Source organism: Rhopalosiphum maidis, chromosome 1 (genome assembly GCF_003676215.2).
Source record: "Rhopalosiphum maidis isolate BTI-1 chromosome 1, ASM367621v3, whole genome shotgun sequence".
Taxonomy (NCBI): domain Eukaryota; kingdom Metazoa; phylum Arthropoda; class Insecta; order Hemiptera; family Aphididae; genus Rhopalosiphum; species Rhopalosiphum maidis.
Genome location: NC_040877.1, coordinates 59,702,113 through 59,728,157, shown reverse-complemented (window position 1 = coordinate 59,728,157; position 26,045 = coordinate 59,702,113). Strand labels below are relative to the sequence as shown.

General features: G+C 28.6%; 2 protein-coding genes and 1 pseudogene across 2 annotated transcripts; 2 read left to right on the top strand and 1 right to left on the bottom strand.

Annotated features, from left to right (window-relative positions):
• Positions 1-726: 726 nt before the first annotated feature.
• LOC113561102 (poly(A) RNA polymerase gld-2 homolog A-like) lies at positions 727-12,362 on the top strand. Its single transcript, XM_026967324.1, has 8 exons — positions 727-1,186; positions 3,690-3,816; positions 3,979-4,185; positions 5,944-6,430; positions 8,591-8,719; positions 9,465-9,645; positions 10,144-10,259; positions 11,493-12,362. The coding sequence occupies exons 1-8, from the start codon at positions 828-830 to the stop codon at positions 11,609-11,611; spliced, it is 1,725 nt and encodes a 574-aa protein (XP_026823125.1). The 5' UTR covers positions 727-827; the 3' UTR covers positions 11,612-12,362.
• A 1,145-nt stretch (positions 12,363-13,507) lies between these two features.
• On the top strand, positions 13,508-21,740 carry LOC113549070 (CDP-diacylglycerol--glycerol-3-phosphate 3-phosphatidyltransferase, mitochondrial). Its single transcript, XM_026950222.1, has 9 exons — positions 13,508-13,712; positions 14,569-15,709; positions 19,484-19,706; positions 19,791-19,913; positions 19,974-20,114; positions 20,184-20,344; positions 20,446-20,684; positions 20,756-21,190; positions 21,304-21,740. The coding sequence occupies exons 3-9, from the start codon at positions 19,617-19,619 to the stop codon at positions 21,492-21,494; spliced, it is 1,380 nt and encodes a 459-aa protein (XP_026806023.1). The 5' UTR covers positions 13,508-13,712; positions 14,569-15,709; positions 19,484-19,616; the 3' UTR covers positions 21,495-21,740.
• Positions 16,207-19,298, bottom strand: LOC113550369 (annotated as a pseudogene).
• Positions 21,741-26,045: the final 4,305 nt, after the last annotated feature.

The following is a 26,045-nucleotide window of genomic DNA, read 5'->3' as shown; positions in this document are numbered from 1 at the left end:
TAGTTAAAATAGAATCACTCTGTTTGCACTAAGTAGTAAACGATGGTCGGTGTGTTCAGTTGAATATAGGCTGTATGTCTGTATATAGCGTATTGGTAGAGGTAATTATTGATGATAAAAAAACTGTACGTTTTAATTAATAATAATAACAATAATAACAACAACAACAATTCATAATGATAATAATAAAAATATTATTATAATAATTTAAATATTTAATAATAGATTAATGTTTAATTTTAATTATTTACGAATCTGTAATATTATACAGCCATACAGGACCTGCAGGTAGCCTATTAGCCTGTATGCTTACGATTATCACGTATCGCGACATATCGGTACGCAGTTGATGTCATCTACCTGTGGTTGTGTGTTACAGAAAAACTTCGATTTTTATTTTAAGAAATCGCGTACCACATTATCTACTGTGCGGCGAGGTGCGACGTAACAGGGGGATTTTCGTATTAACGAACGCGGGACGAAAACCCATCGCCGCCGCCACCGACGCCGAGGAGATACCGTAGACAGACGACGACTTATCGCACGCAAGCGGGTCGTTTGTGTGAACCCGCGAAATATCATTGTCAATTACATTATTATTATATATTGTATACACTTGCACGTGCTGGTGCTTGCCAATAAGTCTTCGGTTATCGGTATACCTCAACAATATTATCGTGCACGCGCACACTGCTTTCAGTCGGCGCGTCTCATTATAATACAACTGTAATATTATTACAGTCGTCGTCGTCGTCGCGTTAAATGACCATCGTCATCGTCGTTACCGCCGGCACGCAGACAATTTCATCCGGAACAATAATACAATAATGACCGATCGGTTTCGGACGTACGACAGCGAATGCGGTGTGAACGGTGCTGGCGATCGTCATCACTGGCCGACGGCTTTCGGGGCCCCGCGCCGGCCGAACAAAAAGTTTACGACGGTCCGGAGGCCCGTTGCACGAGGCGACGAAGGACCGGAAATCCGCAAACCAGGCAACGGGATGCTGTTGTCGTCGTCGTCGTCGTCGTCGCCGTCGCCATCGTTGTCGTCGTTGTCGTCACCGTCAACATCGTCCGCTCCGTCGACACATTGCCACTACGAACCGTTCCGCCGTCCCAACCCCAACAACGTCGAAACCTGTGAGGCCATCGAATGGGAGGTCATGTCCAAACACTTTGCCAGGTGAATGATACGGTTGTATATATTGTGTATACCGACTACTACAGTTTTTCAATGGCTGACCACAAAGATGTTATGTACTGTACTTGTTGTGGGAAGTAGCCAAGTAGGTGGTTGTGGCAGGGTCAGGGTAGAGGATCGAGTATGATGAGTTATTCACGTTTAAATGTAGTCTAATGTGATTTTAAAGATTTTTACAATCCATACGAATTTGATAAAAATCTGTGTAGACCCACATTTGAATCAAATTGCTATATATATGTAATATATGTATATATATATATATATATATAGATGCTAACTATAATTACAATGCAGATTTGTACCGTTGCTTGCAACCGTGTTTTACTCAAAAACAAACAACAAATTTTAATCGAATAAGAATAACCATTACCAATTTTGACTAACTTTCAACTACCATAGCCGTTGAATGCCATACAATATACGCATTACCCATATTATATTATGAAGTTTAAAAAGACCTACAAAATACGTCGGTATTTGTTAAATTATATTATAGTATATTTTTATAGACATATTTAATTTGTTTGATTTTGAACACTTACGGCAACTAAGGTTATCCGCAACAATCGATATTACGATAACTTTGATAAATGTCCTATTTCTGGATTTGAAATTATCTGTGGACGTCGGAATATGCGTTGTGTTATCATGTCGGTAGGTATTACTAATTACAAATCAACAGTTGTCATTTATACTTCTCATGTTAGATAAGAAAGGTCTATTGATGTTTTGCCAGATTAAATCAACCAATGTCACATCTCAGTGACTACATTGACAAGTGAAAATATTTTAGATTCTGGAGTGATGAATGTATTGATTTTACAATGATGTGTGTTTTTTTTATTTATTTTTTATTGTTATGTCTGTCATCACTCATCACGTTTTGGAGTAGTGATAGTGCTTTGATTTACCTAACCTTTGATTTTTAACTTCAGCCCCTCTTTTAAAAGGAAAATGAATCTAGTTGGTATTTTGAGGGGTCAAAAGTAAAAAATTTCCAGTAGTTTTCAAATGCGTCAGTAAAACCATTAAAAAAGTAACGGAAAAACGGGAAGTTTTACGCATACCAAGTTTTCGACAAAATCGATTTTTTTTATTTTGCTGTAACTCAAAAACGAATCATTGTAAATAATTGAAATTTTCATCAAATGTTTATATTAGTGTTATCTATTTATGAATAAATTTTTAAAATATTTTGACTTTTTAAAGCTTGAAAACACATCTCTTATAGCCACCTACTCTCCATCTCTACTATACAGCAGAGCAATACTCCCTTGCCCACATTTTTTGATGATAGTTTTTACTTATTTTTAAAAATACTATAATATGATATTCTATGTGTCTATACCGTCTACCTTTTTCATGATTAACAATAAGATAGATAGACAATTAAAATATTCTGCATGATAATTGTTTCTTTACATAATTCATTAATTTTAAATTCATAACTCAAATTAAAACACTAATTATAAATTTGAATAATTTTGCGTTGAACTAACATTTTTTTTCATTTTTTTAATGGTTCAAAACTAACAATATAGATAAGCATTCATAAATAAATATTGGCATTAGTGTTTTATTTAAGGCGAATAGAAAATAATTTCAAATATTTTAAAATAGAATACAGAACTTTTATTATAGTAAAAACAGACATTTATAAATAAAAAAAGTTCTGCTTTTTAGTTAATATCAAGTGTTCCTATATAGCCATTGACTGTATATTAATATATTATACACTGTAATGGATGTGTTAAATTTGAAATCAATAATGTTTCAAATCAACAATGATCATTGTATATGAAAACAATTCTGAGCATAGACGGTCTGTCAGCATATAACACTTTTATAGATATTTAAAAAAAAAATTAGATTATTAGTTATACGTTATAGTAGATTAAACTACATTTTTCCAAAAATAAATCATGTATAATATAATATTATTTCATATAATATTAATAACTAGTAACTGTTATTAGTGTTATTAACTTAAAATATAAATATAATTACCGATATACTATAAAAGACTTAAAAGAGGTATACTTGTAGTATAATATATTTTTGAATTACAATAAGTAAAACTCACGAAGAACCTTATACTATATTTTCAAACTCTATAACTGTTGATTAACATTTTATCAACCTTTAATAAAAAATAAAATTATACATTTTTAACTCCGTTTATATAAAAACAAATAGTAATAAGTATTATAACTTTATAAGTGTACCTTTTATATTTAGGTATAGAAGATCCAACTTTTTGATACATATCTTCTATTTAATCGGGTTTGACAGTTTGACTTATACATATTTTAACTGGAATTTCAGTGTTTAAAGTGATATAAAATCATTATATTTGTTAATTACGATGTATGATGTCATTTTCTATTATTTTTCAAACAAATCGTGTATCTTGAATATAAAGTACATTGATATCGAAATATTAACCTAACCCTTATTCTGCTATATTATTGTTATGATACAGATTGCCACCATTTATCAAAGAGAAAAATGCGAAACAGTTCAACAACGGACATCCACAAACGAAAATACCACAACATCATCATTTACAGTATTATAGCGATCTGCACAAATTGCACCAGGTGGCATATGTAAGTAATATCATAAAATAATAATTAACTATAGGAAAATTAAATAAAAAATACGATGATCTGAATTAATACATGGCGTTTGTGTTGCAATTTTTGTATAATATCATAATCATCATAATAAAAAATTAACTAATATTGTTAACGACCGTTAATATCACGTAGGCCACCAGAAACACTAATGCTAGGAAACCGATGGCGATAGCTGCAGCTCACCAGCCGTGTTGCAAACCGTGGCAATGGAGCCCTTACGGAGGACCTGCCGGGACGTTTATGAACGCGTATTACCTGTCGGAGCCACAGAGGTACGACAATCACGCTAAGAACGTTATCCTGGAAGACTCATTGATAAAAGTGGATGAAACAGACAAAGTAATGTACAATATAATAATATTATAATATTACTATATAATCATATTTTGTCAGCAATAGAATATTATTATAATGATATATGCTTATATGCATAGACCAGCTTTACGTATAGTACCATGTGAGCGTAGATAGAACGCACGAGTAAATGACTTAGTGAACGATTCATAAATCCAATTGAGTATAATATATTATGCAAATATTTTATTAAAATATAGTTATGTTAATAAATTACTCTGTTACCATTAAATAAAATATAACTGTCGGATGAGAAACCATTTTATATTATTAAATCGTAGTCAGTACTGATTTACTTAATAACGAAGTAAATAAAATCGTAGCATTGCTAATTTTCCTGGTTTTAGTAAGAAATATTTCAAGGAACTTTGCATTATATTTCTATATTAAACTATAAAAAATGAATGAATTATGTCAAAATTTGAACTTTAAATGCTTAAAAAAAATTTGTAAGTATTTTTAAGTAGTTTAAAGAACAACCGATGTGGGATCTTGTATTCAATGTATAAGATTTTTAATCAAGCCTAACATTTTTAATTAGCACATTAAAAAACATTTTTTTTTTTTTAATGTCTTTAAATAGTATCAACTGCGTCTAAATTTGTTGAAGATTTGATTGAGTATAGAAATTTATAATACTCAAGTAGCATTGGCATGCTTCAAATTTCTACAGTTAATACTTATTGAATTTAAAAAAAATATTTAATAAAAATCGTTCTTTTACGTGTAAATTTCTAATTTCGTCGAAATTTAAGCTACGAACGCTTATAAAATTATTTGTGGAATTACACTCAACTTTTTTTTTATAATTTCATTATTTTTGCAGTGATCACAACTTATGTGAAATTTTCTATTAAAAATTAAATCTTAGGTATTTATAAATGCTAAAATCAAATCTTGAACATAATGTATGACACAGAACTATTGATTATTATTATATACTAATACACCACCATTCTGTTATGTAATTATTACTATTATCAATTATCATTATCATCATCATCATCTTATTATGTACACATATTATTGTTTTATAATATATACACGATGACTTTTAAAACATTTAAATTAATTATATTATTTTAAAGTCTATATTTATACTACGAACCTATCCATATCGTTTTACGGTATTTAGGTAATTACTCGAAAGTTCATAACAATAATACCTATATGATATAAATACATACTAAGATACTAAATTATAATAATTAAATATTAATAAAATAATTAAATAAATGCAATGTGTTTTTCAAAAATTAATTCAACATAATATCGTGTATTGCTAATAATATAAAATAAATTAAACTATAATAATGATAATGATTTATTATTGAATTAAAACTTTACTCTTATATATTACTGTGACGAGGTATACTTGACATTTACTGTTCTTAATGCGATTACCTAATTTCCCCTTTATTATATAGGTACTCGCTTTTATATGTTTATTTTAATATATTAATTTATTTTCGATAATAATATAGATTATCGAATATTTGGACTCCAATATTATTATTTTCATTTATATTATAATTTATGTTGTATATTACTATATTAGGATAAAGTAAAAATCTTAATATATTAAGTCCTGGGATTCCTACATTCCATTCTTAAATCCTAGATCAATTAAATACATAAAGCGCTGGTGAATAATATTTTAATATATTTTTATACATTTTAATAACTTTATATCATTATAAATATTATCTTCGTTATCTTCATCATTATCGTGACGCGTTTCAGCTGTCGTCGGAGGTCTGGCACACGTACTTGGACAACCGTCAGTCAGAAGGCGTTTACGAAACTAAGATGACCATGTGGCGCAGGTTGTCAGCGCTAATCAAAAGCTGGGCGCCTGGTTGCGGCCTTTACCTGGTCGGATCCACGATGAACGGTTTTGGAGGCGACGTGAGCGACGCAGACTTCTGCCTGCTTACCGGCTGCACGGCGGCCGCGGGAGTTAACGCTGGCGTCCGGCAGCACCGAACCGTTACTGAAGAGCGGCATCGGATATGTGCCGTCGAACGGCTCCAGTGGCTGATGGGATTACTGAACCACGAGCGTATCAACGGTAAGGTCGGTACCGCGGAAATGCGCATTGTTTACGCCAAGGTGCCCATACTCCGGTTTCGGTGGATTGGTGCCGGCGACGACAAGATGGACGTGGACTTTTGCTGCAACAACGTGGTGGGCATCCGCAACACTCATCTGCTGTACTGCTATTCGAGACGTAAGTTAGATGTATTTTAAAATTATATTAATATTATAATAACCCGGCTGTTTAAAGTAGAATAACGATGTCCAAGAATTTTATAGTTTAATTAAAATACCTGCATATAGGTAGTTTGAAATTATATAATATGAGAATTTAGAAACTATAATATATGATAATTATTATGTAAAACTAATATCACAACCATGGTAAAGTGTATAATAATATGAATGATATATAAGTCGATTAAATAATGTTCGACTATAATTTATATTATAGTTTGGTATAGTTTAAGTTAAAAGTTTGCCTATACTAAAACCTCATAATAGATTATATATATGCTGGCCAATTTTTGTTTGCATATTTTACGAAATTCAAAATGCATTGCATTAAATTAAAGAAAAATTTGAACAAAAGGTATAAAATAAAACGTTGTTAAGGAGAAAAATGTATATTAGATATAATTTGAAGATGGTAATGTTGTCAATGAATTTTACGTACTCATTTGCTATTTTTAATGATAGCAATAAAGAAACTATATATAAACTTTAAATATGACATTACAATAATTGATGAAATAAAAGAAAAATTATAAGCTATATATATAGTTGCTTAAAATATGCCCCAACCACTTCAGTTGACATTGAACGATTGTTATCATCTGTATTTAAAAATATACTGACAAAAAACGTCACTGCAGCTTCACTGAAGAAAAATTAGAGATGTATATGACATGTTTATTCATAAATAAAAAAAAATATATTAATTTTTAAATTTATTATATGCATTAAACAATATTTAAATATAAGTTCCAATATTAATAATTCTATTAATATTGTAAAAATTTGTCATATAAATAATTAAAATTTTTTGCATATTTTTCGATTTTTACTGCATATTATATGCATATTTTGATACATTTTTTAGTGCATAAAATTCCACGCTCTATACGTGATGGATAATGCTTAATTTAGTGACCTACTCCGTATTCGGATTCTGAAACTCGACTAAGGTAGATGGAACGTTTAAAATGTATTAATACAACTCTAGTTACGAAGAAGACTGACTCCGGTCCACCACGTATTAATCAAATTCTTAAGTTTTTGATTTAACAGTTATAATTACTTTAGATTCTGAGCAGAACAATAAATATTATATATATATATATTAGTTTATATATTAGTTTTACAATGATATGTTTTTTGATGGGAATAGGGTGAGTGTAAAGACCATTTTCTACTAGAAAAAATGCTTCAATAAGGGCAGTTTCTGGTAGAAAATTGAATTTAGCTTGTCAAGAGTAGAAATTGTCTAGTAATTCTTAGAATAATTAGTATATAATATTAGTATATAATTAGTATATAATTAGTATAATTATTATATAGTATAGAATAGTTGTAAATGATTAGTGTCAAATTCAATGCGAGTACAGCTTGAGCCGCAGACGGATGCCACTCTCGTACGCGCATGCAAACGTCAAAATTCACTATACAAATTTTACGACAACAGATTGATTTGATAAAATTAAGTTAGTTAATGTTGTGTGTTCTTAATTCTGAAAAAATATTTGAATTCAGCAAAAAAATGTCTGTAGATCGTACAAAACACATTCCGTTTTTAATTTTAATTCTGATTTGATAAAATTCATATTTTCAAGTTTTTATTTACACATAATTTAAATATAAGATTTCATTTTTACAAAGTATTCCGTACAATCTATAGACAATTTTCTGTGAAATTAAAATACTACCTTTAATTTTGTCAAAATGTAGGTCTTTTGAACTAAAATTGACGACAGTAGCGAGGCCCCTTAACACATCCATTACTTTAGTGATATACTCAAGTACCTGTAGACACCAATGCCGTACTGCAGCAGAGCCATTACCGCGGCTTTTTTTATTTAATTTTAATTTGAATATTTGAATATTATAGATATACAATTATAAACACAAAAACAAGGGCCAACTTCCTGGGAGAAGGGTATCCCGATCGTTTTTCTCAAATACACCACTGGTTTAATGTTTTATTTTAATATGTACTAACTTTGATTTATAAATATTTGCCTAACTTTCTGCATTAGATGGAAAAGCAGTGTATGTGTCTGTGATGACAAATTTTGTATAATATATATTCGCTTTTATTCTATACCTTATTGTAATGGTTTTAATGATTTTTCAGTTGATTATCGGGTCAGGCCATTGGTAGTAACCATTAAACTGTGGGCTTCCCGTCACAACATCAACGATCCAAAAAAAATGACGCTGTCTAGTTACTCGCTGGTGCTGATGGTAATCAATTTTTTGCAAAGTAAGATAAATAAACATACTTAAGCTTTTAACTCAGGGTCTATATTTCAACACAAAGTGTATTATTTTTTAGTCTAAGATAATACATTTTAAGTACATAATACGTTTCTTGGAATAGATATATTTTAAAAATTAATTTTTTATTTTTCATTTTTAATATTTGCCGATCATTTTTTATCGTACGAGCAATGTACGAATTTTTTGTTAAATTAAGAAATTCAAAATATTGTTTTCTTGATATTTGCTTTAATAATTTTTAGATATTTTTTATCCATACCTAAGTTTGGCATTTTTTTTATATATATTATTGTTAGTTTTATTAAGATAATGGAGTGTTGGATATTTCGAAAATTAAACCACTGTTTTCCTATTGCTTATATAGTTATATGTAATTCCGTACCTATAACAAATTTTATATTATAATAATAATTTTTTAAAGGCATTATCGTATTGGAAATACATTTTTGGTTATATTTTAAAACATTTTTTGATAGTTTTTAAAGATATTTAAATTTAAATTTGAGCCTTATAAATAATAATATGTAATACTTATAAAATTTTACGCAACGGCAATGAATAATATTTATTTTATAATGGGAATAGTTTCGACAATTGACGATAACGCTCGACGTTCATACTTTATCGTTCGTTTGTCGTCGTGATTGATCTATATTATGTCTGTATGGTTGTATATTAAATGTATGTATATTATACATATTTTCATACACTTTATTTGCGATACGCAGGCGTCGAACCGCCTGTGTTACCATCGCTGCAGTGCATCTACGGCATGAAGTTCTCGGCCAACACCGACATCGAATTCGTACACATGCACGAACAGTTGCCTAGCAGTGGATGGAGAAGCGACAACAAACAGAGCCTGGGCGAATTGCTTTTGCAATTTTTTGAATACTACAACGATTTCAAGTGAAAATAATATATTGTATATAGTTAATAGTTATTAGTTTGTGTGTATGTCTACTTATTTTATTTTATAAATTACTGTATATTATCGGTACTTCAGTACTTAATATTATTTACTATACCGATGGGTGTGATCGAGAAAGAGTTGCATAATATATAACCTCAAAAATGCATATAAATTATAAATATGCATAATAATAAAGATGATACTAGTTTTTTAAATTGTATATTGTAATATACAAGATATCCAATATAATATATTATTTAGGATAATACCATGATAATCAAAAAAAATATTTTCGATATTTTAAATTAATATTAATTTCTAATCATTATTATTAATTTTTTTTTGCTATTTTAACTAACACATTGTAAAAAATATAGTCCCACTTACTTAATTATATTACATAGATGAAATTCTTAAACGATATTATTACTTACGATTTAAATTAAACCTAATATTAATAATATTATACTATTATTATATATATCTGTTTTTAGTTTTTATAAATACGCAGTTTCTGTGAGAATGGGATCACCGATACTGCTAGAAAGCTGTCGGATGGCCGACGCCGCAAAAAACAATCCAGGACAATGGAAATTCATAGGAATCGAAGGTTTGTACCAAAAAGGTTTATTACATTTAATCGTTAAATATTATGAATTATAATTTATAATATATTAATTTTACATACATGTAGGTATTGTTGATTATCATGCAAATAAAAATTTGTGCTCCTGGTCATATATATATATTAATATATTTGCGATCTTCTACATTTTTAATCCCTCTCCCCACAAACTTTTTATTAGGTTTCAAATAATTAAATTAATTTAAAATCAAATTTTTATATAACTATTGTTTCTTACATGTGAACAAACTAATGTTTTCTTACATTATTATTGAATTCAAATTCAAAAACCAACAAATAGTAACAACAACCTACAGATATTTTCATTTTCATTTATTATTATCTTATTAAAACCTAAATTAAAACTTATTTTTTTTATATAAGTATATTAATTTTATATTATGACTAAACGAACGTTAGGTTTCTTCTAGAAATTCCTTTCATGAGATTATAAAATATAAATGATTAATTATTAAAATATTGAAATATGAATAAGTACCACCAATAAACATAGACAAATTAATGGCAAGTTGAATATTGAATCTTATTTTTAACTTTAACATGTATTTTATATTTAATAATAATTATGCAAATCAATTTTAAAAATTATTACTATCACTTGACGTAATATTATAACGTCATATATTTAATGTCGTAAGCAATTTGTAATATTTGTATAGATACTAAATATATTCCTATAATAATGTGTATTATGAAATGGTAATCGATTATGAATAGCCTAAAATTGCTCTATGTTTATGATTTTTATTAATTAATAGCATACATACCTACATACTATGTATACTATTAATATATTATTTAGTATACAAATATTGAAAAATGCTTATGACATAAAATACATTACGTTATAATATTATGCCAAGTGATAGTAATATTATTAATAGCATTAATATATTTATGTTTATTGGTAGGTACCTATATTTATATTTCAATATTTAGTCATTCATATGTTTTATTGTATTATTTTACCACACACCTAGCCTACGGGGCCTGGGCCAGTCTCGCCAAGTCCTAGCTTTGCGCGACTCTGGATGAAATAGAAATTTAAAACTTCACCAAAAGTAATTAGACAGTACATTTAATAAGAACATTTTGGCTTAATAACATCAAGTTAATTCTTCAAAGTTGTTCAAAATATTTTATTTTTTATTGATAATTTAGTTGCCAATTATCATGGTTATTCATTTTTTTTTTCAGAACCTTTTGAGAGAACGAACACAGCACGGTCTGTGAATAACCATAATGTATTTGCTCAAATCAAAGAAGCCATTAGTAATAGTTACAATCATTTAAAAGAAACGATGTCATTGGATTAAATATTTTGTTAGTTTGTAAAATAACAAGACCGAAAAACAAAAACAAAAAAAACCATAAAAAAAATTATAAAATCACAAAATTACAAGAAAAAAAACTTAAAAAAAACGACAAGAAAACTTCATGTGGCTTTCGTCTGACGATATTTATATGCGTATACTTATTAGATAAGAAAAACTCGGAAAACTAGTGTGATAGTAAAAAAAAAAACATGCAAAAAGTATATAAAAAAAATTGTCTTAGCCAATACAAAAATTCAGTAAAAAAAAAATTGTTTGAATCTATAGCACTTAAGTATTATTATATTATATTATATATTGTTGAGTTTATATTTAAAAGAAAAAAAACCACAGCATGCACGACGTCTGTCGAATATACTTATAACTTTTTAATTTGTTACTATTCTTATATATATATATTACTTATATTATTATGAAAATTAAATATTATGTGCTCTTATATAGTTACTGCAGGTATTTGAAAACATTTGCTAGCGCAATCCTGCACTATTTAGTTAAATTTATCACTGTGTTGACTACGATGTATTTTGAATTATACGTATAAATTCTATAGTAGCTTTTGCGTTATTATATTAATCATCTTTGTTAATAAATATTTTTTTCGAACAATCTGAAAAAATGTTATTAATTTTATTTTATTGTAGTTTAATTTTATTACGGATTGTGACTATTAAGCTTTGTCCGGAAGGTGGTTTGACAACATAAATAAACTATATGTGATCTACGATGTATATTATTTTGTGCATTATGTATATTATATTTTATTATGGTCAAGTTTTGACACCTATAACACCTGGAATTTCTCTCTTCACTATGACGTACACTGCAAGTACGTTAGTTATTTGATAGGTAAACAATGATGTAAGCCTAAGCGGACTTTAAACTGCGACGTGCAGGTATAGGTGGTCTGCATTCCTATAGGAAAAATGTTTTTGGCATAAACTTCATTAACATAATTATATATAATAACACATAATATTATTAATTATTATGGTAAAACGTCATCAAAATTATCAGTTTTTAAATCGGATCAAATAATATAATATGATATACTGATATAATATATATATATATATATATATGTACACATATGTTACCTATTTGTTTAATAGTACAATAAAGATTGATCTAATTTATATTTTGAACGATACATTTTACCTATTTACGAGTCCTTAAAAATAGTGTACAAATATTTTCAAAACCTAACATGGTTATTGTTTATATAAATTAATTTTTAAAGAAATGTAAATTTCAATAAACATCTAAATACAAATTATGATGCAAACGATTTATTATTTTAATCATTTTATAAAACGTTTAAACCTGTGGTTTTATTATTAAGCTATAAAAATTAAACACATAAATTGTAATTTACAACTCTTTATTATAGTCATAGAATTTACTTTTTTATCGTAACCTATTGGCTGTAATTTATAATTAGACACTTAACATATAATGAATAATACACGTAACGTAGATTAGATTAGGTTAGGATACGGAATCATCGGCGTTTTACAAGTACAGAGTATCTGTAATATAACTATAGTTCAATAGTTGTGCACTTGTATAATTGTATTATTTTATATTTATATTCAATATATATTATCATCTAAAATTATTGATTTTTTTTTTTAGATTATTAAAACAAAGGTTGAAATCTTTGTTTCTAGATATTGTTATTTCGAAATGAAATAGTCTCCCAATGCAGCGACGTATTGAATTATTTCGATTCAGATATTGTGTATGAATATCACTTATGTTTTCTTTTCTTTAAATTATCTTTTTGAAACGATAGGTAATTCTAAAATAATTTATCTAATAATTTTAAATACCAATTTAGTTTATAATAGCATTGATTATAAAAACTACTTATTTAAATTAATATTCATAAAATCATAGCCATTGATAACACTATAACAGACAATAGGCATCATATTATATTATTTTTTATTCAATTAAATGTGACTATTGTTTACAAACCAATCTTCACTTATTGCTTTAACTATTTTTGTAAAAATGGTAAGTGTTGCGAACTCCAATGTGATTCAGGCCGAAGGATGAAATTAGAATAATTTCAACACAGGTAAATATTTTCTAAGTTTTTTTATTCATTGAAATTTGAAATTTTTAAAATATTAAGAGTACAATAATATAGTGTTAAACAGAGAGGTGTTGCTTTTCAAGCTCTGTGATGCCGCGTCTGTCAAAACGCTGCAGTCAATCTAGGAATCAGCAATCCTCTCCTAGATTAGAGTGCTTATCTCTACTATAATTATCGCGAACAACCATTTTATAGTCTGTGATCAATTTCCTACACTTGTATCTATTTGCTGGATACAAATGTTAGATATCCTGCATGCCAATGCGAGAAAAACACTATTCTAGCTCGTATTAAATACCATAATTAATTAAATATAAAAATCAATCATAGCCCCCCCTAAATGGTTTGTATATATCTCCTTCCATATTTATATATCTCAAGGTGCATACAGGCATTACACTGTTATATGCAAATTATAATAGCCCTACAAATTTAAAACTCGAATTGCGCCTATGCTTTTCGGTCTTAAAAATCAATTCGTATTTTAATTTTTAACATGTATCTTATGATTATAAATTAAGTTAGGTCTGTGACATATTTGTTTATAGTTGTTAGGTATACATTATATTTATATACTAACAATATTTTATATATATACGTAATCACGGCTAACTATACCTCCCCGTCATCAGAAAAGAAGGTTCTTGTCACAAACAAAAATATTTCAAATGAAAATAGTTATAATTCATAGATTTATAGTAAGTTATTTTACGTATTATATATTTCTCACAATATTTAGTTTTTCAAAATCTTATAAAATTAAATTTTCACGCATTAAGTATATATTAATGTACATAATATAAAATATAATATATATAATATACATATTACTCAATAGTCCTGTTCGATAAGATCAGATACCTCGGGGTGATCCTGGACAAGAGGCTCACCTTTGCGACTCACGTGGACGTCGTGGCTAAAAAAGCTGCGCGCACGGCGGCTGCATTGGTCAAGCTCATGCTCAACATAGGTGGCCCCTGCGAGTGGAAGAGAAAGCTGCTCAGCTCCATGGTTGACAGTCAATTGCTGTACGCCGCTCCTGCTTGGAACAGCAGGGTACCCGCGGTAGCTAGGACCAAAGCGAACCTGATTCGTCCACAGAGATCGACGGCGCTGAGAACCATCCGCGCATACCGCACCGTTTCCGACGAGGCCTCCATGGTTCCCGCCGACTTACTCGGCTTGGAACGGGCCAGGATCCGGTCTCGACTCCTCGCTGACATCACGCCTGGCGAAACGCAGCCGTCCAAGCAGACCGTGAAAAGCGAAGAGAGATCCCGCACCTTTGAGGAGTGGGAACAGGGATGGGAAGCAACCAGGAAAGCATCCTGGACCCGATCCTGCATCCCATCCATCGGACGATGGTTGGGGAGAACGATCCCATTAGTGCCCCTGACGTTCCACATGTCACAAGCGCTAACGGGACACGGCTGTTTCCAGTCGTATCTCTACAGGTGAGCCAGGGTTGCCAGTCCGATGTGTCTGCAGTGCAGAGGCGGCAAGGACACAGTGGAGCATACCCTGTTTAAGTGCCACTACTGGAACGCCCTCCGTGACCCTCTGTCCACCCAGCTGGGGCGCAGACCGTGTACAGCCGACATCCAGGACATAATTTGCGGGTCGCCATTTGACCAGCTTCCAGCAGACCCGGATGAAAAGTCAACTAAACTAAGGAACGCGGAGGAGTAATTTCGGCTGTTCTACGTTCGAACGCATTTTCTCACTCAAGGAAGATGAGCAGCGAGTCTGTAAGGCCGCGGAGGTGCGGTGGTGAGACCCTAACGCAGTATCTGGAGATCAAATTATTTAAGCAATTCACTGTACCCACTACTAGTAAAATTTTGTTGTAATATCAGCGGATTGGGGACTGCCCCACCGCTAATAATTGTCGATGTAATTGTGTAACCAATAAACGATGGGAGGAGAAGTAAAGCTAATGCGATTCCTTCTCTGGCTCTCGATACCATAAAAAAAAAAAGGTAATTATACATTGATTATTAAAATTTAATTATATTATGATTTTCATATCATTTGATTTGATTTTTTATTAGAACGAACTACATCCTTTCATTGCTAAAAGTGCTTACTGATTAGTAATTTACATAATTTGATATTTTGATTATTAATTAAAATAAAATATTTGTTAGTAATAAATAATGATATTCGATAAGAAGTAATACAAATAATACAATAACGAAAAAACGATTATTTTAGTTATTTAATTTTAATATACATATTCTTTTATATAATATAAAATGTTTTAATAAATTAGTATAATTTGTTAATTCGATCATTCAATGTATACACTCGTATACCCATTTATATAGTATAGGTATATCCATCCCAATACTTTGTATGTACATGACATATGATATTGTTTAATATAATTGAAGTTTTTCTAAATCCTAATATTCATTATTTACTTCATTGCTAACTATTAGGTCTCTTTCCCAATCCATAGGGTTTGATTAGCTCTTTATCTTTCTAAATTAAAATGCACATTTATAGTATAAATAAGGTTTTAATAATTGCGTTCACGTTACTTTAAATCGACTCACTATTTAAATTCATATGTAATCTTTAATCAAATAACGTTCGTAACTATATATTCTCTAATGTTATTATTATTTTTTTGATTAATCATATAATCAAATATACATTTTGTTAGTTTAATGTCTGTTCTTGGATCATGTATAAAGATTCCGTTTAATGTTTTTTTTTAATTAGATCATTTTGTGGGTTTTTTCCAAGTTTTTTAATCGTCCTTGCTTATTAAAGGTTCCTATCGGCTATCTTCGTTTAAAAAAAATAATCTGATTCGTACTAAACTTTTCTAATTGTAAAGTAAAGTATTGGTTCACACATTATTTGTCATAGTATTTAGCAATGGAAATTGTTTAATTCCTAATCTATTCAATATATTTCTATCTAAATGTATATTCCAGGTGGCTGAACAATTTTTGTACGTACAAGGGTGCTAAATTATTTATTTTTGATTCCATATCCATAGGCACAATTTGAGTTTTAAATTTGTAGGGCTATTATAATTTGCATGTAACAATGTACTGTGTGTATGCTCCCTGAGATATATATAGGTAGAAGAGATATATATACAAACCATTTAGGAGGGGAAGCTATGATTGATTTTTGAGGAGGCTTAGCTCTTAATCCCTCTTCAAATTGTGCTTATAGATTCCATATACTTTTACTTAATTGTTGTAGATATATCTTTTAACTCGATATTACATTTAAATATTCTCTTAATCTCCCTTATAGCCATTAACATTTCTTGATCCATCATAGGTCACATTCGATCTCCCACTGGCAATAATAATAGTCGGCCTTCTAATTTGCGAATTACGAGGTATGATGTATATTTTTGATCTAGACTGTTCGAAATAGCTCCAGATATTGATACCCTACTTGTTTTGTTTATTGTAAAAACTATATGTAACTATAATAAACTTTTGAGTGTCATGTTTGTGTACCTACCTACAATACAATTTTTTAATTATTATTAACTTTTAACTATATCTTACTTCTATTTATTTTTTTTTACTACATATTTTTTTTTATTCGCCAATAATCAGTGGCAAACTACTCTTATTCCTAATTTATTAGGTGTGTCAGTAGTCACTTTTATTATTTTACATTTCTCCGATGAGCCTATTTTATAACATTTTTTTTTGCATTTTAAATTTTAGCGAATTTGATTTCCATTTATAAGTTATGCGTATAACATCAAAATTAAAATTAATGATAACATCAAAAGTCCTATTATTTTCATAGTATATTAAATAATTTTCATTTTTATGTCTATCTAGCCTGTATGTCGGTTCAATTCCTTGTTAACCATTATACCCATGTTATGTAATTTAATGAATGTGCCATTTCATGTTTATATTATCCAATTATTTTATACTACATCGTTCGTATTTTTAAAATATGTCTTATAATTATAAATTAAGTTAGGTCTGTGCCATGTTATCGTGTTTGTTTACAGTTGTTATATACTTACATTATACATATATACATAATCGCAGTTCACTACAGAAAGAATTAGTCTGATTTAACAATAGAAATTACGCAATATAGGTAATCATAATTGTAATATGTACGACACGTTTTAATTATATATAACTTAGCGTGTTATAATTATTAAAAGTTTCATTTTTAGTTTTTATATCTTCAATAAAATGATTCATAGAGAAATTTTAATTTTAAAATGTATTTATGCAAATATTGTAAGCCGTCAAAGTAACTTTTTAAAAGGCATATTTACAATAACGCGCAAAATCTCTTCTGCAGTCAAACTCATTATAGACATTAGTTAATAGTTATATAACTAAAGCAAGGACTTTCATGCATTTGCATATTTATTTGGTTAATTTTATCATATACTTAGTAAGTACAAAATACAATTCGCCAAGTTTGTTCGAATACTCAATTCTTTTAGTGCATATTTTGAATAATAAATCAAGGACTTTGAGAATTATTTTTCGTAAATCAAGGTTATCAACTATAGACAATACAGATTAATTTTCATCTTAATGGTCAGTGAACATAGTTAAGATTACAATTTAGTGCAACTCAAAATGTATCACATTATTTATTATTATTACTATTGATTATAGAATAGTCTATTCTATGATCAATGTTATTACGTACCTACATTTTTGCTTAATATTTCGAATAATAACTAATAAGTACTACGTAGCAATGGTATAATACTAGTTTTAGTTTGTTTTAGCGCGTATTTAAAGTTTTGATGCATAAGTTCATATTTTTAAATGCATAATGAAAGTCCTTGGTCTAGTTATAATTTTTTCTTCTCAAAACATTCTATCTAATAGAGGCGTTTTAATAATAGAGACCGTTTAAAATAATTACTTCTCCATTTGAAAAATCAAGATAACTAAAATATTCATCATGCCGAGTGAATCAATTATTAAACTCTTCCTCCTCTTAAATATTTTTAATTTATTTAATATTTTATCACAACTTTTACTTATTGCATAACACAAATAATAGGTATGTGCATATTGTATAATTCTGTTGTGTAAATTTTTTTTTTAATAAATCCAGTAAAATAAAATATGTATAAAATAATAAATGGGTAGATATATATATATTAATGCTATAAATGCTCACTATCAAATATTACCACCTGATGTACGGTAGTCAATGCGCAGTATTTATTACCACTTATATAATATTGCTACAATGCTACTTCATCTTTTATTCAAAAAAAATAAATTAAAAATAACATGTTATTATGCACATATTTATTATTATTAGATTGATGTTTAATTTGTACCTAAAAATTTCCCTAAGAAGTAACGTGTGGAATAAATTATAATTTATTTTAATGAATCAAAAGTACGTTTTGAATTGTTTAGAACGTAAATGAGTAGTTAAATCGTATTCATAAAAATATTTATATAATATTTATATATTGTGTACGAATTAAATAATTTAAATACCTGCTTCTACACACAATTTGTACATCCAACTATCACAATGATAAGACTCCTTTTCTGTAATCTTAAAAATGCCGCTTATCAACATCGTTATCACTATAATTATGTCACCCATAATCCGTATTCCATGGTCGTCTACAATACTTTTATAGTTATTACTTATCTTCTACTCTTCTAGTCTACTACTCTAGTCGTCCCTGATCTGGCTGCTGGCCATCAATCTAGCCCATTCACTTTTTTTTTTTCACTTTTATTTCGTTGTTTCATTTTTAGTTTCTTCTTGCCATTACTTCTGGTTATTTAACAGCTATCTTAACCATTCGCCCTTGTCCCTGCAAATTTCGATTGTGGTCATCATTATTTGTTGAACAATTTCATTAATTAATTGGAATTTTAAAATATAAAAATGACTACTAGCTGTGACAAAAACTGTTATCTTTCCAAATTCAAATGGCTGCAAAAGTTTGGACCATCATACTCAGTTAAAGCAGAAAACGTAAGTGTATTTTTAAATTCAAATTATGTAGCAATGTAACATGATATTCCTAATATGGTCTATTTTTATATTATGATTGTTTAGATCACAGCGTTGAAGAGTCCCTCGGAGTTTTATCGCACACTTTTAGACCGATGTCGTACAGCAAAACATCGCATTGTAATAGCTTCTTTGTACCTGGGCATTGGGAATCTAGAGCAAGATCTTGTGAGTAATATTTGCATGGATTGGTATTATGTTGTGACTTATTACTGACTTTAATTTCAGGTAAACACCTTAAAAGATGCTATGGAAAACAGGCGAGAATTGAGCGTGAGGGTTTTGTTGGACGCTAATCGTGGGTCTAGAGGTAAAGTAAGTTCACGTACCATGTTGATGCCCATACTGAATCCATCATTTGATTGTCGTGTAGGTAAATATTGTAAAATATAAATTAAACACATTATCTAATATATTTATTAATTATTTATCATTAAGGTATTTTTGTATCATACTCCGAAATTGAGAGGTCTTCTACGGTTGCTGTTACCTGACAGATATAATGAATTAATAGGAATACAGCATATGAAACTATATATGTTTGATGACTCTATAATTATCAGCGGTGCAAATTTAAGTCAAGATTATTTTACTAATCGGTAAATTAATTTACCACATAAACTTTTTATTTTTTAATAATTCTGTTTACATAATGTATTAGTATGAAAATAATTGTAATTTATTTTAATTTAAATTTTAGACAAGACAGATACATCATCATTGAAGACTGCAAGTCATTAGTAGATTTTTATATAGGATTAGTTGAATTACTAGGCCGTATGTCGTTTCAACTGACAAATAAAAACACTTTAACATTGGATCCTACCTGGGAACATCATCCTTATAAGAGTCCTTATAAAACTTATGCTTCAGAGGCTAGAAAACAGTTAATGCAATATTATAATACACACATTCTAAAACAATCAACTTCTGAAAAAGGTATTATCAATGTTTTTCTTTATAGTATAATATGCATTATGATAACTTACTATTTTCTTTTTGAATCTTAGTTACAGACACGGTAGTTTATCCTTTAATTGAATTCCCTCCATTTAATATACATCATGATAGTCAAACAACTGATCTTCTTATGTGTAATGCTGAACCTGGATCTACAATGCATATGGCCACTGGATACTTTAACATACCAGATATTTACATTAATACTATGTTCCAAAAATCATTGGCTAACTTCAAAATATTATTTTCTCATCCAATGGCTAATTCATTTCAACAAGCTAAAGGACCTGCTGGATTTATACCTACTGCATACAGTTATCTCACAAATAGTTTTTATAGTAAAATTGAAAAACTCAAACTTCATGAACGGATCACATGTTTTGAATACCAAAGAACTGGATGGACATTTCATTCCAAGGGTTTGTGGTACACTCCAAACAAGTCTGAATTGCCTGTACTAACAGCTGTTGGCTCTTCAAATTATGGTACATAACTATTTTTTTCTTTAAGTATTGAATTAGGATGGATTTAATTTTTTGTACAATTCATTTTCATCATACAATTTAGTTTTTTTTTTATAGTTGTAATTTTTTTTCAGGAGCCAGATCATTAAATTGTGATTTAGAATCACAATTGATAATTGTAACAAATAACCAAAAATTGCAACAAAACTTTCATACAGAGAAATGTGATATTTTTAAATCAACATCATTATATATACCAGACAGTGACTTTAAAGCACCACTCTGGGTACGATTTGTTTTAAGAATGTTTAGAAATTATTTTTAAATATTTTGAGTAACCATTTTTTTAAAATAAAATTCATATCAATAAATATATTATATTCTAAAGTATAAAACTGTATATTCTTTATATACTAGCTGAAATAATCCAAAATACTTATGTTATTATTGCCTTAGACTTATATACTTCAAATGCCTTTCAATAGTTAATTAATTGTTAATTAAAATTTAAGTTTAATCAATACTTTAACGTTAAATAAAAATAATTTTTATTTGAAATAATACTCAAGTTTTACAATTAACTTTATATTACTCTAGTTAAAAGTTAAGTTGTTTATACCTGTATAAAAATGGAACTTAATTGAAGAAAAACAGTTTTAATCAAAGCTCAATTCATTTATAAATTATAAATAGTCATTATTTAGTTTACAATATTTTGTTTGTATTTTGCTACTTTTGTACTTTTTTCAAACACTATTAGAAATCATGAAAAATTATATTTCTGAAGTACTATTTATGTTACATTTCTAAAATATCTGAGGTGTTACAAAGAATTTAAGGATTCATTTTTACTATAAGTATATAAAAAAAAATTACTACAAAAAACATTATTTTTAAACTTAAGTTCCTTCATATAGGAGAATCTATAGTGTATTAATTTTATTTAATGATAAAATTAATAAAATTATTCATCAATGGCTTAAAAATTAATCTTTAATTTCATGTTGTTTTTTATAATAATTTATAAATGTTATAATTATTAATTTGTTTACTTATACTTATGTACTTGAATGAACATTTTATTTATACGTCAATTTTACAATAAAAATAACTATTGATAAAATTTAAGATTATATTCCAAGATAGATACCAATCATAGACTTAATTTTCAATTGACATATGGGTTACATGATACTAGTGAATTTTGGATTTTTTTAAATTATGGAAATTGTGTATTAGAAAAAACTCATAACATATTCTTTGTTTAGCTCAATCATACTATAGGTACTAATAAATTATGTTAAATTATTTTACTTAAATTAAGTGTCTATGTTTTTAAAAATTGATTTCTATGAAATAATTTAATTAATTTATAAAAATATTGTAGATATGTACATTGTATATATGCTTATTATTATGGATTTTTGTACAATTATTAATAAACAAAACAAGTACTTTTATTATATAGGTAGTGAATATAAGTAATATAACTGTACAATTGTTTGCTCAATAATTTTTATGAAAATAATTTTGTTGTGTATTTTGAACTAACCTAACCTTAACGAGATACCTATATCAGTGTTATGTTTACTTGGATTCGAGTGTTCAGTTCTTTATTTATGTCATCTCATTAAACCCCAGAATAATATAAATATATATACAGCTGCGAGTTTGGTAAGACGCATTATTATAATATACATTATTTTATTATTATAGTTTATATATCTATTCTCTATCACGACGTACTCGTAATATTCTCGAATACACGATCTTGAGAGTCTTCCGAAGATCAGGAGGAAGAAAATAGTCTAAATTTAATATTTATACCTGGTAGGTGATTGTATTCTCCTGTACATAAATGTAAGAAAGAATCTCCCAAACATGAATTAAGATGAAGGTAATAGCGTAAATTATTAATATTTCAATATTTGTATCTGGTAGGTTGTAATATTCTCTAGCACTCGTAAGTGTAAGGAAGAATTCCCCAGATTCGGCATTATTAAATAAGACTTCGACTTCGTTTGAGCCACATTTATTTTATATTTTATTTTACGTTGTTACATTATTATGTATAATGAACGACAATCACACACACGTTTAGGTCGTCTGAGATATATTATAAATTCATATATATATATACACACCATACGTCATAATGTATATTCATTTAATAAACAGTAATGCCTATTGCATTTCTACTGCCATTGCAGTAGGTACTGCAGCACACTTTTTAATTTCGTATTACACCACATAATGTATTATATTGAATATAATTTTACACATTGGATGTATGCAATATGCATATTCAATGATCTATTATCGCGATTTAAAAAAAATATATATACTTATTGAACATGGTATTTATGCATTTTGATTGATGTGAAACATGGGATCAAAAGCTTTTTTACACGCAATGTATCATTAGTTAATAAGTTATTATATTATAATGTTGGATACAAAACACAAATAATTATCAAGCAATAAGTTTTATTTAGAAAAATTCAAAAATTATCATAATAGGTATACTTAAATTGTTGTATGTAAAAGAATATGTGATGGCATAAAACTTACGGGTTTGTAATTGTAGGTAATATATATTATATGTGGCGCATAAGGTATAAAACCGTTTTAAATTTTAATAAAGTATATAGTTTTTTTATTAAACTTATTGGTCGTTACCTGAATGATTAAATTGCATCGTGGCCACAAGTCACTCAAATTCACGTTGCATTTCATTTTCCATAATAAATAAGCGGTCCACCTACATCGCATTGATGCACCGACGGGCTGTTGTCATAAATCACGTGACCAAAATTTCTTAGGAAAAGCCATCACATACTATGTCCGCAGATGTGTCTACCCGGACGCCCGGAATCTCTTTTCGGTTTGGAAATTAGCCTTCATCGTCTTAATATCGGCCAAGAGGGTTTTGAATGCTGTCGAATTTTTACTTCGTGGACCGTCGCTGTCCAAAGTGGTTCAGCTGGCAACAGACTGTGAAGACACAGTAGCAATGAGCCGTGAATGTGCAGCGACAATAGTTCGTGAAGGCGACTCGGCGACAATTAATCTTTCGAAGAAGTAGTATCAACTAGCAGCAAAGGTCTAGAGGTGACATGTTACGAAGTCACAATGGCAACAGGCCGCAAAGACGCAAAAGCGATAAAACTATTGCGTTGGTGGTAGGTTCAACAATAATCCACAAGGAGGTAGTGTGTTAACATAATTAATTGATTAATTAAATAAATTAGTTATTATTAATTATTACTTTATTAGTAATTATTTTTATGCATTATTGGGTGTGGGCCTGAAGAATTGTAGATTATTTATATAATATTATCATTTATTGAGGCAGAAAGGCTGTTTGTCTAAATATATAAAAATGGAGCCAAAAATATATAACAATTCATCAATTGAGAACCAAATTTTTTTTTAATTGTTCGTAATTGCCAGGAAAATGTTTTTACGAAAAAAAATTTGGAAAAACCTTTTTTTTTAAAAGAATGTTTTTTGCATTGAAAAAAAACTACAATAAGCTTTAGCTTATAAAATTGTCCATATGACATAATTAATCGTTAAAATGGGGCCCTTGGCCAACACCAAAAAAATGGATCAACATGGAGAAAACGATTTTAGCGTGGGTTTACTACATGGGCTTAACAACCTTATTACGCTCCCATAATTCCAACAGTAGTGGTGGCCGAATTGGTTAAGGTGTCATTTAAAGAGTGGTGAACCCGCCCAAAGTATCAAAACATTTTTGCAGTTTTTTTTAAGAGTATTTTCTTTTTGGCAAAACAACGTTTGCCGGGTCAGCTAATTTTTTATAATTTTTGACTCAAAAGGGCTTTATTTATCAATTTTTTTATATATATGAATTGGTTGTGCCTAATAGGTAGGTCTATTTAATTGTTACATTTTTATATAATTTACTTGGGCCAACAGGACTGTAATTTATTTATTATAGTATTATTACTTTTTGAGTTACCTAACCTTGTTTTATACCAGAATTAGCTATTTGTGTTCTTAATTTTAAGCTTACATACACAAATATATATCTAATATAACTATATGGCTACACACTAGCATTCATTGGTTTTGCTTTGCAATCCAGTCTAATTCCTTTGAGTTACTATATACCTATATGGCTATATACTATACATATATGCACACGTTATACAAAATGTCGGTTGGTGTGAACGAAGTCTTTCAGTGACTGGGTGCATGAACTAATATTGTATGTACCCATTATACATGAATCTCTTTATTGTTATTCTATTCCATATATAATGTAATACGGGGCGATTCTCTTATCATTAAATAATCATTAATTCGTCAAGTATTGACTTAGTTCAATTTTTTTTTTTAATATTCTGTACATCATGCTTTTCTAAAAATTATTTTTATGAATTTTAACATTCAAATTATTATTTTTCATTAATTTTTCTAGCAAGATATAGCTTTTGTTGGGCAGTTTTTGGCTTATAAATACTTTTTGTTTTTGAAGACCAGTAGGCACATGGGTAATAGATAATAAAAGCCAAAAGATACATATTGTAATAAACTCGTTTTACTGACTATCGACGCAGTAATGAACTTTGTACCTGTAATTATACCAACGCCTCAAAGCAGTAATAATAATCTGTGAGATGAACATTAAAAACATCAAATCATCCAACTTTGAACAGCTATAATTCACTGACGGTAAAATGAAAAATAATGATTTTAACTTTACAATTCATAAAAAAATAGCCCTACTATTTTATGACATTTTAAATATATGTTACCATTTGAAAATCAAAAGTTGATAGTGGTTTCACTTTTAAATAAAAAGGTGAAAAAAAAATAAAAAAATTCATACAATTTGAGAAAAATA

Coding starts and splice junctions, on each gene's coding strand:
- LOC113561102 (XM_026967324.1), top strand. CDS start 828: ATGACCGATCGGTTTCGGACGTACGACAGCGAATGCGGTGTGAACGGT. Junction 6,431..8,590: donor GCTGTACTGCTATTCGAGAC/GTAAGTTAGATG, acceptor ATGATTTTTCAG/TTGATTATCGGGTCAGGCCA. Junction 10,260..11,492: donor GAAATTCATAGGAATCGAAG/GTTTGTACCAAA, acceptor TTTTTTTTTCAG/AACCTTTTGAGAGAACGAAC.
- LOC113549070 (XM_026950222.1), top strand. CDS start 19,617: ATGACTACTAGCTGTGACAAAAACTGTTATCTTTCCAAATTCAAATGG. Junction 19,914..19,973: donor GGAATCTAGAGCAAGATCTT/GTGAGTAATATT, acceptor CTTTAATTTCAG/GTAAACACCTTAAAAGATGC. Junction 20,345..20,445: donor CAAGATTATTTTACTAATCG/GTAAATTAATTT, acceptor TTTAAATTTTAG/ACAAGACAGATACATCATCA.